The following is a 16,588-nucleotide window of genomic DNA, read 5'->3' as shown; positions in this document are numbered from 1 at the left end:
TTTTTTCTTGCATTAACTAATTATTGTTGACATTAAAAGGTGGTCATTAAAATGTGTTCAGAATGATGAATTATCTCATAAATCACACTGCTTTCTCCCATTTAAGCTGTCTTTATAGGGTAAAACTATGTGTAGTACTGCATTTACGTTGTATTGGAACGATACCAAAGTATGGAAAGCAATTTGCCTTTAGAAGTATCGCACAGTACAGATATACTCTTTTCTGATCTAATTCTAACATCCCGATTACGGTACTCCCAAGTGTGACACACGAGGAACTCATGTTGTTTCTGTCGGTGTTTCTTCAGGGCACATTTAACCGCTGAGCGTGTAACCGGAATGTACCACAGCTACTCTCCCGCCTGCATTTATCAGATAAGATAAATTATAAGATAATGTATGTTACTGTTTTAGAGTTTATTTTATTAACAGTATAAAGAATATAAAGGGTAGCTTTTTATAAAATAACATGACTTCTAAAGTCCAACACCAATTTAATTGTCCGGATATGTTAATCGTTTGGTTTGTTCCATCTCCGGTTTTTACGACAACAAGGCTGTAGGTAGTGCACATGGGTCTCTGAAGCGAGTGGCTGTCCGCAGTATTCTTCAGTTTTGTATTCCTCCTGTATTTTGTGAAGTGACAGCATCGGAGGATATTATGGGCAAGAAGAAGGCGGGCGGAGGAGCCGTGCTGGGCAGAGCTCTGATCAAGGAGAGGCTCCAGGCAGGCCGGGGAAACAAAAGGGGCGACTCTTGGGTATGACACAGGTTTTTTTTTTTTTTAGCTTGTGTTAAACGTATTCAGATAATCACAGATATAGATATGAGACCTTTCGTGATATAGTATCATCCCCTAAGCAGTTGTGACCCCGTTTTTAAATGCCACTCAACTTTTTTAATTCCACTTAGCTGTTAGTATTAGTGTTACGATCACCCCACACGGGCTTACCAGGATGTAAATTTACTGATGCTGTTGTTTTAGAGCAAACGAACTAATGCGCAAGGACTATTACGTAAATAAATGAATGACTGGGGTACGTTTGTAATGGGGATAAACTTTTCTGGGAAATTGTTTTAACAAAATCTCAACTATTTTTAGAACAAGTCAAAGGGTGGTTTGGATGCAAGGATGTGAAAATGATCCGCTATTTGGCGATGATGTTCCAGTCACAGCTGCTTTGTTTAATCTCGACGCTTTTTCACATGCACTTACTGCTGGTCAAGCTAATTAAAGTTTGTTGTCATTGTTTTTTCTTTATATTTTCAGCTCCACACCAGTGAACTGAATGATGGCTACGACTGGGGGCGGCTGAACCTGCAGTCAGTGACAGAACAAAGTTCCATGGATGACTTTCTGGCCACAGCTGAACTGGCAGGAACAGAGTTTGTTGCAGGTAAATAACAATTTGATTCACTCATGTTTAGTTTTCAGGTGAATTGTAGGTATGTTTCTTTTTTTTACTTATTAAACATGGGAAACTACAGTGCTCTGAAAAAGTATTTGTCCCATTTCTGAATTCTTATTTTTTTGAATAATTGTCACACTTGCACATTTCAGGACATCAACAAATTAAATGATAAATTAGACAAAGATAATTGTTCAATGATTACATTATTTACTAAGGGAAAAAGACAAATCAAAGCTGCCTGGTTCTATGTGGAAAAGTAATTGTCCCCATAAACCTAGCAACTGGTTGTCCTTGGGTAGCAACAACTGCAATCGAGTGTTTGCGATAACTGGGAATGAGCCTTCCACATCGAATTTTAGTCCACAATATTTACGTGTATAAACCTAACAGAAGTAATTCTTCCTGTGTTTTTAAGTATTTTTTGTCTTAAATATTATGTGATCTCCACTGTAGATCTGCCTTTTTGATTCTGTTTGTTAATCTAATCACTTTCATTCATTTCTGTGTTTTCTTAGAGAAGCTCAATATCAAGTTTGTGCCGGCAGAAGCTCGAGCGGGCTTATTAACAGCTGAGGAGAAAAGCGAACTGATGAAGCTGCACGAAGACAACAAACATTTCCTCAGAATTCCGAGACGGTGATTTGAGTCGACATGTTTTCACAGGTTAATTTGTCTAACGTATAAATAATATGTTGCATTGATAAGATCTGTTGTGTATTTCCTTGTTATAAGACCCCACTGGGATGAAAGCACCAGTCCAGACGAGCTTCAACAGACAGAGAAAGACAGCTTCTTGGAGTGGAGACGAGCACTTGCACAGTATGCAGCTTTTCTGTACTCTGAGTCACTTTTGGTGTTAAGAATCAGTAGTGAAATGCAGGGATAACCATTCAAAATTTTCTAATTAATGACTTATGATACATTTGTGCTGGATTATTGTTGCCTGTAATCTAATTACAAGTGTTCTCTTCAAAGGCTGGAAGAGGAGCAGAAGTTAATTCTCACCCCGTTTGAGAGAAACCTTGAATTTTGGAGACAGCTGTGGAGAGTGATTGAGAGGAGGTAGAACCCAAATCAACAGCATATCACATTTCCTGAGGAATCTGTTCTCATTATGTGATGCTGAGGGAAAAAAACCCCCAAACATTTCTTTTTACTTATTTTAGTGACGTCGTTGTTCAAATTGTTGATGCCAGAAATCCTTTGCTGTTCAGATGTCTGGACCTTGTAAGTGCTTTGTTTCAATAATGGACAGATGATAGAAATCTGGTTTCATATATGAAAATAATTGCACTTTGTTTAATCATTTTGCATATTTCATCTGTCAACATTTGCTTGTATCCATCATTACATACATTTAAACTGTACTGCAGTGATTGTAATAATTCTCTGGTTGTGTGGCACCAGGAGTCCTATGTTAAAGAAGTTTCAGAGCATAAGGTGAACATGCTTCTGGTGAACAAAGCTGATCTACTGACCAGGGAGCAGAGGCGAGTCTGGGCCAAATACTTTGAGAAAGAGGGGCTGAGGGCAGTTTTCTGGTCTGCTCTGGCTGAAGGCAACAGGCTGGATGCAGAGGAAAAGGTGAGAGCGCGGAGGCTTGATGAACTTTTCTCTCTTCTCTGAACTGTGATGCATTTGCATTTTTTTTTAGGGAACAGATAATTTATTGTACTGAAGAAAAAGTCACCTTTTGGCATCATCCTGCCGTCTTTAATCCCAGTGAAAAATAGTGCAGAAACTTGTCCCCTCACAGGGCATGGAGGTGGCCGATCCAGAGTGTGAAGAGAGTGATCCAGAAGAAGGAGGATGGAAAATTAAAGAAGATGTGAGTCAGAAAGGTGCAGATGGAGAGGAAGAGGTAAAGAATAAGGAGGATGAGGACAACGGGGGAGAACAGAGTGACATAGAGGAAGAGCAGGAAGAGGTAAGCGTAGATGAGGAGGACTGGAAGACCTGTTCAGAAGGCGAGGAAGAAGCAGAGGGAGAGACTGCTGGTTCATCTGATGCATCTTTCCACAACTCCAGCCGTCTGCTGCGCAAGGATGAGCTGCTGGAAATGTTCAAGGCTGTTCACAACGGCTCCAGGGTTAAAGAAGGGCAGCTGACAGTGGGACTGGTGAGTAAAAGGACCATCTATCTGTCAGTCTAGCGTAAATTGCATGCTGTAGCCACACCGCCTTTGAATTTTGGGATCGAGTTGTATATTTATATTTAGTAAGAGCATTTGAACCACTTTGCAGAATTCACCAGGAGTGCTTTTTAATGCTTCACTAGAATCGTAGGAACAGGAAACATTTTAATTGGATTCATAGTCGGGGAAGAAGCTCCACACTTTCCTCAGTATGAGTTATTTTAAAGCAATTAAATGTTCATTATGTGGTGGAACCAACAGGTCGGGTATCCTAATGTGGGAAAGAGTTCAACCATCAACACTATTCTGAGGAACAAGAAGGTTTCTGTCTCAGCCACTCCTGGACACACTAAACACTTTCAGGTAGGTACTTACTGCTCAAATGCAGGTTAGGGATTCCACCAGCAAGAAGCTTAATAATAATGATAATTATTATAATAATGATGTTAGACCTGCGACAGACTGGCGACCTGTCCAGGGTGTACCCTGCCTCTCGCCCTAACACAGCTGGGATAGGCTCCAGCGCCCCCCCCCCCCCCCCCCCCGCGCCCCTGAAAAAGGATGGATGGATGATTATGATGGTGTTTTTTGTGTGTTTTTGTTTTTGACATTTATGACAGACGTTATATGTGGAGCCAGGCCTGTGTCTCTGTGACTGCCCAGGACTGGTCATGCCCTCCTTCGTTTCTACCAAAGCTGAGATGATCTGCTCTGGGATTCTGCCCATAGACCAGATGAGAGACCACGTACCTGCGATCTCACTCATATCCTTTACGTGACAGAAAGCTAGACTCTGCCTGTTCTGCTTTATAATTGATTCTGATGCTTACGACACGTAGTTCTTAACAGATTGGTCACATATGTCAGACGATCCCTCGGCATGTGTTAGAAGGCACCTATGGCATCAATATTATCAGACCGCGGGAAGATGAAGACCCTGACAGACTGCCCACTGCGGAAGAGCTGCTGATGGCGTATGGATGTGAGGCTAATAGACATTTATCATGAGTCTGGATAGAATAGATTAACAATAGGTGAAATATGTACAACTCGAGAGAGTAAACCATCTTAGATTCTTTAAAAAAAACTATTTTATAGATTTAATTTTATGTATTGTGTTCCTCCTTGATCAGAGGTCCCTAGCTCAAATTGTGATACTGTCACCTCACTGTGGCACCCTTAGATGCTGCTAGCTGTCTTTCCCCTTGATGTAATTTCGTTGTTTTATAACATAGCCTTTTCTTTTTTGTCTGTTTCAGATATGAGAGGTTTCATGACGTCGCACGGCCAGCCCGATCAGTCCAGATCGGCCCGTTACGTCCTGAAGGATTATGTGAGCGTAAGTTCACAACTGCAAACTGTTGTGGGTTGGAAAAAACACACAGTTATGTTGCTTGTGTTTACGTTTTAATTTTGGACTGTGGTTGAGTGAGTGTGGGTCATTAATGAAATGTTTAGCCTAACAAAGTGGGAGGAAAAAACAGATGAAAATTCTAGGAGAGATAAATAAGTTATTTTCATCTTGGCTCAGCTCTGTCACCTGCAGCGTTAAACAGTGTAGCTGTAGCACATCTGTGGTTCGGCTATGTGTTTAAGCAGACTGTGGAGGTCTTCAGTCTTTTGTAAGGTGTAGCTGTTCTCTTGTAACGTTATGCATCATGTTTACAACGTCCTTTGCCTAAGATAGCTCTTTTCCTTACAGGGCAAGCTTCTGCACTGCCATCCCCCTCCACATATAAAAGCTGAAGACTTCCAGCCGCAGCACAAAAAGTTTGAGAAGAGAGACTCAGACAGCAGTGACCTCTCCACAGTAATGAACAGACAACACAAAATTAAGAGAATCGAAAACGTGGTTGACAAGAACTTTTTCCATCAGGTAAATTATTCCTGCTGATCTCTTATTTTTGGTCAGTAGATGTTGTAATATAAGCTATATTACCAGAAGTGTTCTGTCACCCATCCCAATCGTTGAATTCAGGTGTTTCAATCACTTCCAGGCCCACAGGTGTGTAAAATCAAGCGCCTAGTCACGCGGACTGCATCAACAAACATTTGTGGAAGAATGGGATGCTCTCAGGAGCTCAGTGAATTCCAGGGATCGAATGCTAGTTGTGAAATTTCCTCACTAATAAATATTCCACACTTAACTCTTAGGCTACGTTCACACTGCAGGTCTTGATGCTCAATTCCGATTTTTTGATCAAATCCTATTTTTTTGTCTGCTTGTTCACACTACAAATAAAATGCGACAGCAAACGCGCTCTAGTGTGAACCAAAGCGGCCGCATGTGCAAAAGAAGACGTCACACACAAGGCGCTCTGTTTAGACCCAGAGCAAACAATATTGTTTGACTGATGGCCCTTAATATAAAGACTTCAGACTTCACGTTTCCCAATTTTTGCTTTAAGTTATTTTGTTATTTACATAATAATGTAAATAACCGAATAATTATGCTTATTGCTGTTTTAGAGGAGCGGTGCTTCAAAGGATAGCTGCAGATTTCTGTCAGAATCTGCAGATTATACAGTACAAATAAAATGTTCACGTTTCTCCAACGTTGTCTTCCCAACAGTTTCACTGACATCTACGCTGGATGGCCAGGAAGCGTTCGCGATGTCTTATCGGGCTCTTCTCCGGCGCTGATAATTGGCATCTGTCTTGTGTCAGTGACGTAAAAGACGGATTTAATGTGACATGACCGTTCAAACAGCAGTCGCTTTCTAAAACATCGGATATGTATCGGGTTCAGTACCACATACGAAAGTGACCCAGATCGGATTTGAAAATATCGGATTTGAGCCGTTCACACTGTCATAGCATGATCGGATATGGGTTGCATAGGGTCAAAAAAATCGGATTTGATGCGCTTTCGCCTGTAGTGTGAACGTAGCCTTAGTGGTATTATAACAATGTGGAAGCCACTGGGAATGACAGCAGCTCAGTGGTAATCTCACAAATCCACTTCTGGAAGAATGGTCAAAAATTCCCATAAACACACCTAAACCTTTTGGAAAATCTTCCCACAAGAGTTGAAGCCGTTATAGCTGCAAGGGTTGGATGGACATCATATCAAACTCTATGGATTAAAAATGGGATGTCAGTCAAGTTCACATGAGTGTGAAGGCAGACGAGTGAACACTTTTGGTAATATAAAGTGTGTCTGCAGCAGAGGAGCAGTTTATTATGAAGTTAAATGATTTTTTCTTTTTGTTGATGATGAACCTCTGTTTAGGAGAACGTGCGGGCACTCTCCAAAGGAATTCAGTCTGTGATGGGCTACAAACCAGGCAGTGGACCTGTGGGTCCAGGCAAAGCTGAATCAGAGATGGCAGTGGGCAAACCCTGGAAAAAACACGGCAACAGGAACAAGAAGGAGAAAGTACGGCGGATTACTAAGCATCTGGATGCCTGATTATGATCAGAAAATCTAAGTTAATTTGAGCAACTTAGATCTGTGAACTGTACTTTAGGAAAAACCCTGAAGCACGGTTCATGTGTGATTCCAAGGGAATCAATTCTGAGTGCTTTGTAAAGATGAAGGCCCCCTTTAATCCTGTGAGTGTGGAAAAGTCAGGCCGTCATGACATTAACTAATGAGGTGCATAATCTGTCGGCTCTGGTTTTAACAAAATGGTGCAGTGCACTCCGTCAGGCTGATCACCAGTTAAAGAGCAACCAATCGATTCAACATCCAAAATTGTATTGAAGGAGGACACATAAAGTCTCTATGAATCAGTTAAAATACTGTATGTTGACTTTTATACATTTAAAGCAATGCTCTTTGTAACTTAACCGGGTTACGTAGAATAAACACGTGCTTTCATGTTGGTGTGACACTTTTTTGTCATATTTCCATAACAATATATTACTTAATGCTTCAGTGTAAATACAATATTTTGTATTTGTAATAGAAGACTATGAAATAGCAAGTTTTGTAATCTGAATAAGTTAAACTACCCGAACTCCTTCATGGGATGCATTTTTAATTTCTCCTTGCACTTTGGGCTGATTGGGACCTGATGAATGTAAAAACAAAGAATGATGTGATTTTTATTTTTTTGTGTCAGATTTTTGTTTCTGAGAAAAATGAGATCCACTCATGAGGACATTGGCTTTAAATTTCAATGAAACAGAGGCAGTATAACATCCTCGTAAGTGGATATCAGGCCCTTGTAGAGCAAAATTTGGTATTTTGGTCTAGACAACCCAAAATGTAAAATGGACTGGTTCTTATATAGCGCTTTTCTCCTGGAGTACTCAAAGCACTCTACAACACGCCACATTAACCCCATACACACCCATTCACACGAGCACTATTATCTATACAGGGAGTGCTTTGTAACTATCATTCATACACATTCATACTCCGATGGATGCATCGTAGAGCAAGTAGGGGTTAGTATCTTGCCCAAGGATATTTGGCATACAAACTGGGGGAGCCAGCTGCCTGAGCTATAGCCACCCCTATAATATATATAATGTGATGTCCACATATGTGGACGCCAGGTCCTAGGAGGTTAAAGAAGTACATGAGGGTTGTAGGTGTCTAAGAATCTGAGAGCATTTCTAATTCTTACTGAGTATTTATCAACCAGATAATAAATTTGGAGTTGATTTTCTTACCATCACAGAATAGCTACAAGCTACAAAATGTTGTAAACCTGGGAACAAGTGGGAACTCCCATGAGTGTCAAATTAATAATATACAATAAATAATCGCAAACACCCCTGACCTGTGGCAGTGATTTCTGATGTTTCTGTTTTTTTATGTCTAATGTCTTTGCTTATATTGGTAGATAGACTGAAACCAGCCTGATTTATGAAGGGTTTATGTCTAAAGCAAAGACATTAGCTGTTTTTCGAGTATTTTTATGACTCTGTTATTGTAGCTAATCTGTGTTCTAAATTATAATCGATCCAATCCTTTTTGACCACTTTAAATGTATTGAAAGAACAGCTGTATGTGATATTTGGTGAGATTTCTGCTGAGACTTGGATAAATAAAGGATATATATAAAAGTCAATTTGCCAAAAACTGACTGCAGCTTCTACATTTGTGACAGGAACGTGCTTTGTGGCTCAAAATCACTTGTTATCATTCATGAGAGATATGCTTGACAGATCATAGCCCAACAACTCATTGACAACAATTTGTAGTCGTTTTTTGGCAAGCGGTCACTGTGATCAAGCGTAAGATTCCTGAAACGGACTAAGGTACACGCAATGCTACAAATGAACGCGCCTCTTTAAATAAATGGATGATGATTTATTTTTTGGCATCTCTAAACACAGAAAGAGCGTAAAATCCACATTTTCACTTGTGCCTTTGAACGTATTTCCATATATGACAGGTGGCACAGGTAAGCCCCTCCCTGCCGCGTGCGGGCCGTTTGGAGAGCTGCCGCTGTGCTTTTGATGAGCAAGAAGTCAAATGTGCACTAGGAGCATGGCTCAGTTTCTGATCGGTTCTGCGGATTGTCGCTGAGCATTTGCGCTTAAAATGAAGAAAAGTGCGCACATCGCGGATGGTCAAGTCGGGGAACGATCAGACTATTTCCTGACTAGTTTGGTTGATTTTTGCGTGGATTCAGTTAACACCTGTTTGTCCCGTGACGCAGACACACTTTGCGTCCCTGTTGGTCTCACCTTTCTTTCTGCGCTGCTTTTGCTGCTATCATGTCTCCTGTAAGTAGATTATCATTAATCACCCACCGGCCCCATTCATTTAATACATATCTAACATTGACCTGTGGTAACTGTGAAGGTTCGTGTATCAGAGGTGCAAAATTCGGGGAGAAAATCCGGGAGAAACCGCGGTTTTCTTCTACTGCTTCATCGGTAACCTGTGCAGTACAACTGGAGCCATCCTGTCCAGGCAGCTGCATATACAGGTAACACAGTTCTACGTGTAACCAAGTATTTTCACTCTATTTATGCATTAAAATACCGTAACTCCTTATCGCTGCCCTCTCTGCAGATTTTAATGGGTGCTTTTGCTGCCGCTGTGGATTTTGTGAACTGTATTTTGTGGTGCTTTCCAGTGTTCCTGTGTTGGAATTCGAAAGCAGGTATGATTAAGAAAATTCCTTATCTTAATAATGCAAACCTTATCATTCCCAAACAATTTAGCAATTGTGCATTATTCAAAGTGCAGCAGCAAGGTAGCACAGGTGTTTAAATATTGTCATCCAGCCGACCAAACCCTTTTGGCAAAACAGTAGGTACAATTATCAGAGAGGCGCTACAGATAACCATACAAATGAACAGGGGACCTATTGAAATGCTTTCTAACTGTAACCGTCCTCTCTGGTGTTCTCTCTCAGAAAAAAGGCTGAGGATGATGAAGAGGAGGAGGAGACAGCATCTCCTAGCAGTGTGTGTCTTGATGGTAGTTGCAGGAGGTTTTCTGAAGTCCAGGGTCTCCCATACTTCAGCACTGCAGCCCGTCAAAGGGAGGACGCTGCTGCATGTTGTCCTTCAAGTCTCCAGCTGGAGTTCTTCAATGGTGTGGTTACACAAACAGACACATGTGTATGAGTGCTGTCACCTGGGTTGTTTTGTTGTTTTTGAATTGCCATTTTGCAGCTACTCTAAATGTCCTTCTGCTGCATCGTAAAACCGTCTGTCTGTAGGACAACACTGAAATCGTGGGTTACCTACTGGGGCTGCTGTCTTTTGTCATAGCCTGTACCTCCAGGATCCCCAAACTCTGCAGAGTAGTAAGTGACAAACCATTCACTTAAAATCATGTTACTGTTCTAATAAAGTTCCTAGTGTTATTTGTATTCTTCCTTTTAGTGCAATGGACATAAAGTGACCCACACTGCCATTTTCTCTGGACTGTTGTGCTCACTGGCTGGTGCCCTCTACACTGCAGCCATACTCCTCTGTGACACTCAGTTTAGATTTCTTATGAGAGCGATGCCATGGCTTCTGTCATCAGCAGGCTGTGTGACTCTAGACCTTCTTGTATCCTTACACAGTAAGTGTGACCACGCATCACTCAAACTGTGTAGAGATTCACAACTCACTTTGCTAGTATGGGGTCGGGCCTCATTTTGCCTTCAGAGCTTTGTGTCATAGATTCGACAAGGTGCTGGAAACATTCCTCAGACGTTTGAGTCCATATTGATGTGATTGCATCACACAGTTACTGCAGAGTTGTCAGCCCTACATCCATGATGTGAAGCTTTTGTTCCACCACATTCCAAAGCTACTGTGCATTCAGAGATCCTCTTCTGCTTGCCTAGACTGTGACAACTGACTGTTATTTGAGTCACTGTTTATTTCTCTGACCATTCTCTGTAAACCAGAATGTTTGGGAAACTCCTGGTAGATCAGCAGTTTCTGAAATACTCAGACCACCCCATCTGGCACCAACCATGCCACATTCAAAGTGACTTAAATCGCCTTCCTTTCCCATCCTGATGCTCAGTCTGAACTTCAGCAGGTCATTTTGACCATGTGTAAATGCATGAAGTTGCTGCTGTGATTGGTTGATTAGATACTTCCAATAACAAGTGGCTGAACATGTGTACCTAACAAAATTGATGGTGAGTGTGGATTCTCACTAAAACCGGGGCTACTGTCCATTACATCTAGATCTAGGTGATTTGCTTGAGTCTATGCCAGTCATGCTGTGGTGTGGTTTGTTGACCTTTAACCTGTCATGTCAGATTGTAATTACTCATTGGTGCAAGAGAGGCTCCAGCAAGAAGGCTATGAGACTTTTTGCAGATACAGAGCGCCTTTTAGGTGGTTCACGGCGCCCTGCAAAGAATAACACTGCCATGAAGAGACAGACAAAAGAGCAAATTCCTTCATCAGCACAAACAAAAGTAAGCTTGTTTTGTTTAATCATACCACTTTTTTGTTATTGTGTGTGCAAGGCTGCTTCTCGGATTTCTCAGAGTGAATTTAATAGCTTGTTTTCAATCAGACTTCCATAATAAACATGCTTTTTACTGTAATACTGATAATATTGGATTTTTACTTACTGCTTTCTTGTGTGGATTAAGTTATTTGGAAGTAGCACTATGCAGGCATCGTTCTGCAACAAACACTATTAGCATTGTTCTTCTAATAGTGTTTGTTTACTAAAGCCTTGGTGTGACTATAATAGTATTCTTTTTCTTCAAAGATAAAAAATCTCCAGAAGATGAGAGAGGTGGGCCAATACATGGATGTCAACAGTCAACCTGCGAGAAAAGTAAGCAAAGAATCTGTTGTGACACTACATTTTTACAACAGCAGTTTGTTTGATAGGAACTCTTCACTGCACACCGTTATTCTTCAAATACTAGATGTGCTTTCATTTTTGAAAATGCCCCTCGAGAAGGTGACGTCACCCAGGGGAGACGTGGGAAGCGAGCCTCCCAGCAGGAGGGTTGGGGCGATCAGAGCCGACGGCTTCTGCTCCACAGACACATCCTGTGACTCCTCGCCGGTCAGCTCGGATCTGGAGGTGACTTGGACTACTTGGATACAATCACTTAAATTAAGAAATGAATCAAATTTATCACTAAATAAACATTTCTCCCCCTCTCTCTAAAGCTATGATATATTTTCAAAAAGCTGGTAATCTTAATACATCAAATGTCAGTTCTCACCGTGTAAAGCAGGGGTGGGCAACTCCGGGCCTTGAGGGCTGGTGTCCCTGCAGGTTTTAGATGTGTCCTTGAACCAACACTGCTGATTTAAATGGCTAAATTAGCTCCTGCAGTTCTTCAGAGGCCTGGTAATGAACTAATCATGTGATTCAGGTGTGTTGACCCAAGGTGAGATCTAAAACCTGCAGGACACCAGCCCTCGGGGCCTGGAATTGCCCACCCCTGGTGTAAAGGATAGCTATAATATGTAGTTATTCCAAAGTGCCACTAGGTGGTGACAGCATGTTTGTATGCTGGATAGTGTGCATGGCTGTTATAAAAATATGAATGAACATAACCCTTTGTGTAACGCCACCTTACATGAAATGCTGTGATGACCTGATTCTGTTAGTATGAGTCTTTTTATGAGTTTAAGCTATTGAGTCATTTGCACAACAGCAGTGGTGAAGTTCCTAAAGAGGTAATGACTTCATGACTCATTATCATAAGACAGGGGGTCTGGAGTCAGCTTGTGGAAATGGTGAATAAGAATGGCACTGACAAAACTGCCTATGTTTTAGTGCCACTTTAGGATTGAGATCCTTTATTATAAAGGAATGGTATTGACTGTCTGCGTATGAAAATATGAAAATGCAGTAAGAAGAATTCATAAGTAGACGTAATAGTGCAACTATGCTTAGTGCTTTGCACATGTGACTTTGGGGGAAGTAAGTCAGAAGACAGCCCTCAGACGTTCTTATAAGGAGACAATAGTCAGCATGTTCTTATTGGACAGACAAGTTGAAGTCTATGGAGAGATGTGCATGTGGTTTTCTGAGTGCAAGCTCAGTGTTTTGTATTTTAGTTTTCTGCAGTGTATAGCTGAGCCAGTATCAAATCTTCACTAGTCTTATTTTAGAGAACAGTTCATATTTATATAGTTTTCTCTTTTTTGAAAAACACAGTCTGAGTTTGCAAGAGGATTCAAATTCCAAGTGTTTTTTTTTCTTTGTCAGGCCTTTATGCTCATAAAAACTCCCTTACTAGAAAGCCAGGCTATGGAGGATGTCATTTAATCAGAAACAAAGGCAAATGGTGCAAGCACAAACAATCGCAGGTTGATACTGTTCACCAAACAGGAAAAAACAAAAGACATGAATGCCCTTTTAGCACAGTTGGTTTGTTCGAGAAGTAAAGGCGAGTTGGAAAAGTGTAAGTTTATGCTGAATGTGACAAAGTATAACTTTATTTGGCTGTGAACACTCAGCTTAATCTTCACAAAGACAACAGGAGGCAATTTAAAGTTTAGCCGGGCCGTTTCTGTCTGATGCACTTGGAAGTTACTGATGCTCTTTACTCGATCTTACAAAGAATGATTCTTTCCAAGATGACTTTGTGTCTAATGTTTAATCCTGATTACAAAGAGCTCCAGAGGAGTTCAGGTCTATCAGTGAATCTTTTACTTTTTATTTGGTTACCTAACTTCCTAACAGCCTTAAAGCAAACTGGGAACTAAAACAAAGATTACAGAGCATTTTTTGAAGTATTTAAATGAGTGGCTTTTCCTACTTTACATGTGATCCTGATAATTGGACAGTCGCCTCAGCCGGCAGCTTGAAACCTCCATTGTGCTGTGTTTCACGCACATTACTGCTGAGTTCTGGTTCTTGGCTGAGCTGAGGCTTAGGGCTACAGTGATGGGTGGAATTGTTTGAGATTTGCCATGTGGTCCAATTGTTCTGCTGTAAAGGATCTTTGATTAAAGACCAACAGTGGGCTGGGTCTGTCTGCCTAGGAAGTGGTGCAAAATGGTTGCCTTGTCTATAGGGGGCCAGTACCCTCTGCTATTTTGGGAGATGTTTATAGTCTGTTGTTTGACTCTCGCTGGCCAGGAATGTCACTGTGTGAACAATACAAGACCTGTGTTGTAGGTGTCGAGTTGACGCTCTCATGGGGCATGATCCAACACGACCACCATTGATGAGCCCCCCTAGAAAACTAAGGAACACTTAGTGTAGAGCAGGGCGATATGGCCAAAAATATTTATCACGATATATATTTGAAAATTTGCGATAACGATATAACCGACGATATAATTGATGCGAGACAAAATACAACTCCACAACATTACTAGTGCAAAAAGACAACCTTCCATTTATTTTCACTTAAACAAGAAGCTGGTTTTTATGTACATTAAAGCTTTATAAAAATGTAACAGTGCAAATGCAAATTCCTTGCTGAAAGTTTAACCAAAAGGCATTTCCAGTAGAAATGGGCTGACATATCCTGAGCATAACCATGTATAATATCCACTGAAGTTAAAAAGAGGTGCTTTGCAACATTAAACTGCAGTGTGCAGTACACATTTTTCGGACCATAAGGTGCACGGGATTATAAGGCACATTAAGCGAAACAAAGCAGTCAGATAAATCAAACTTTATTAAACTCATTCTTCTTGCTTCCTCCACTTCTGTAACATTGATTCATTAATGTTGAATTCTCTGCAGCTGCTCTATTCCCATGTTGTTGCAGTATATTAATAACTAACCTCGTATTGTGGATGGATTATCTCAGTTGTTCTCCTGACTGAAGTTTGGTCCGTTTACAGCATCCTGCCATGCGATTGCATTTGTCTCTAACCATGAGGAACCTTCACGTTAACTTTTATAAGTGGAAAAGTGTTAGTGTTCGTCCTCCAGCTTCACTGCTTATGTTATGCTAACATAGCTGTGTCGCTAGCGATCACGTAGCACATCATTATATACCAGCTAGCCCAACTTCAGTAACCCTACAAACGTCACTGCTGTTTAGTTTCCTGTCTTCATTTATGTTGGAAGTGATAGCAGAACTGTACGTTTGATTTTTTTCAGAAATCTCTCAGTCAGAACATGCTATATCATGCTTAGGTAACTAGCGAAACTAGCGAGCTAACTTCCGCTAGCTTCTTGCTAACTTCTAACTCCGTTAAATGTAATAACTTTTGTTTTCATGGATGCCTGGAAGTTAAACTTTATAGTTACACCTGGTAAAGCAGCAATGCTGATCGTTTTATTAAAGATGAAAGAATTTAGACAGTTTTTAACTCTAAGTGATGCTGCAGTGTTGTTTGACCTGAAATATATGGAGTTTAGGACCCAGATTACTCCCAGATTTAAGAGCATCTTAGTCCGACAAATACGACAATAACGATGGCCGCTTGCATGTTCTGCAAAAAAAATGTGCTTTGTTGTGTATCTGACGGACAAACACCAAACCAGTTCCACATCACTGAAGTTGCACCATTTTTACAAACCAATTCTGGTTCATCTGTTTCACTCAACGACCGGCCATGTGCGTATGAAAACAAAGGCACTGCGCATGCGCGTTTTACTCCCATTCTATCGCGATATTTCATTTTCCTATCGTTGCCTAACATTATACCGGTATTATCGTGAACGGTATAATATGGCCCAGCCCTAACTTAGTGTATGGTACACTTCTGAGCTGCCTCCCAATTCATCAATACATACTTTGTTTGTATTTTAAATCAACATTAGGGTGCATTAATATATCATATGTGCCATGTGATTATCGCCAAATGCTTTTATAGCATAGCAGACACATTAGTCTCAGAATATTAGCTGTTTATATGACTTTACTATAATTCTTTGTACGATTACTTTGACATGTTCTTATTTTCTAGTGGGATTTTGAAGCAGCAAATACACACTGGAGCAAAGCAACAGCAAAACAACAAGAGGGTGACGAGTTTCCCCTGCAAGAGTGGCCGACAAACCCCGAACCGTTTAACATCTGCGCCCGTTCCCCGTCTGGACTCGCACAGAAAGCTCTATCTGGTACGGAAGAGTGTGGCTCTGTTGTAAGCTTAGCTAAGTGAAGTTCACACATGCTGAGTGCAGTAATTTGTGAATAAAAAATAAATAAAAGTGCAAAAATAAATCTGTCATCTGTCTTGTTTTACAACAAAAATTACTGATTGTTTTTGGTTTAGTTATTTCGAGTACCTTTTTTTGTTTCTAATACTGTAGGGAAGCACAAACGTCAAGCTCCTGAAGACGTTCGGCCTTTTAGAAAGGTTTACAGAAAAGACCTTCCCTAATAAAACACTATTACTCCCCTGCTGCCATTCAAGGTTACTGGGTCATATCCTGTATTTTGCTTGTCGACCTGGGTTATCGGGGCTGGACTGGGAAAAGAGCCGGCAGAGCAGATAAGAACCAGACTAGACGCCCAGAGCTTGTCTGTCCTCTCCATCATTCAGCAGACCTCCGTCCATCTGCCTGCTGTGAAGCTTTATGAAATAAAAGTTACTAGAGGCATTTTTAACTAAAGGGACTTCCTAAGGCCTGATTATGGAACAATTACATTTTTACTCCTCCCTGTTACATTTCCTCAAGTGACAGGTCTCAGACTAATGACTGGGAAACAACTAATGAGATGTAACAAAGCAATTGC

At 40.9% G+C, this 16,588-nt stretch overlaps 2 protein-coding genes across 5 annotated transcripts; both read left to right on the top strand.

Moving 5' to 3' along the window:
* Positions 1-272: 272 nt before the first annotated feature.
* lsg1 (large 60S subunit nuclear export GTPase 1) lies at positions 273-7,368 on the top strand. 3 transcript variants are annotated; one of them, XM_076874397.1, is made up of 15 exons: positions 273-397; positions 641-759; positions 1,270-1,396; positions 1,927-2,047; positions 2,144-2,230; positions 2,387-2,473; positions 2,578-2,638; positions 2,819-2,995; positions 3,168-3,530; positions 3,807-3,908; positions 4,166-4,313; positions 4,408-4,527; positions 4,805-4,884; positions 5,248-5,421; positions 6,778-7,368. In XM_076874397.1, the coding sequence occupies exons 2-15, from the start codon at positions 661-663 to the stop codon at positions 6,955-6,957; spliced, it is 1,926 nt and encodes a 641-aa protein (XP_076730512.1). In that variant the 5' UTR covers positions 273-397; positions 641-660; the 3' UTR covers positions 6,958-7,368. The 3 variants fall into 3 exon arrangements, with proteins under 3 accessions (XP_076730512.1, XP_076730513.1, XP_076730511.1); XM_076874398.1 differs by lacking the exon at positions 273-397 and adding an exon at positions 432-558; XM_076874396.1 differs by lacking the exon at positions 273-397 and having other exon boundaries at positions 438-759.
* A 1,534-nt stretch (positions 7,369-8,902) lies between these two features.
* Positions 8,903-16,102, top strand: tmem44 (transmembrane protein 44). Of its 2 annotated transcripts, none has more exons than XM_004561954.2 (10): positions 8,903-9,230; positions 9,310-9,436; positions 9,523-9,613; positions 9,869-10,050; positions 10,178-10,264; positions 10,344-10,514; positions 11,222-11,383; positions 11,686-11,754; positions 11,881-12,009; positions 15,816-16,102. In XM_004561954.2, the coding sequence occupies exons 1-10, from the start codon at positions 9,046-9,048 to the stop codon at positions 16,008-16,010; spliced, it is 1,398 nt and encodes a 465-aa protein (XP_004562011.1). In that variant the 5' UTR covers positions 8,903-9,045; the 3' UTR covers positions 16,011-16,102. The 2 variants fall into 2 exon arrangements, with proteins under 2 accessions (XP_004562011.1, XP_004562012.1); XM_004561955.2 differs by having other exon boundaries at positions 8,904-9,230; positions 11,884-12,009.
* The last annotated feature ends 486 nt before the right edge of the window (positions 16,103-16,588 follow it).

This window comes from Maylandia zebra, linkage group LG15 (genome assembly GCF_041146795.1).
Source record: "Maylandia zebra isolate NMK-2024a linkage group LG15, Mzebra_GT3a, whole genome shotgun sequence".
NCBI classification, from domain to species: Eukaryota; Metazoa; Chordata; class Actinopteri; order Cichliformes; family Cichlidae; genus Maylandia; species Maylandia zebra.
Note: the sequence above shows the minus strand (reverse complement) of the source record. Positions and strands in the feature narration are given on the sequence as shown.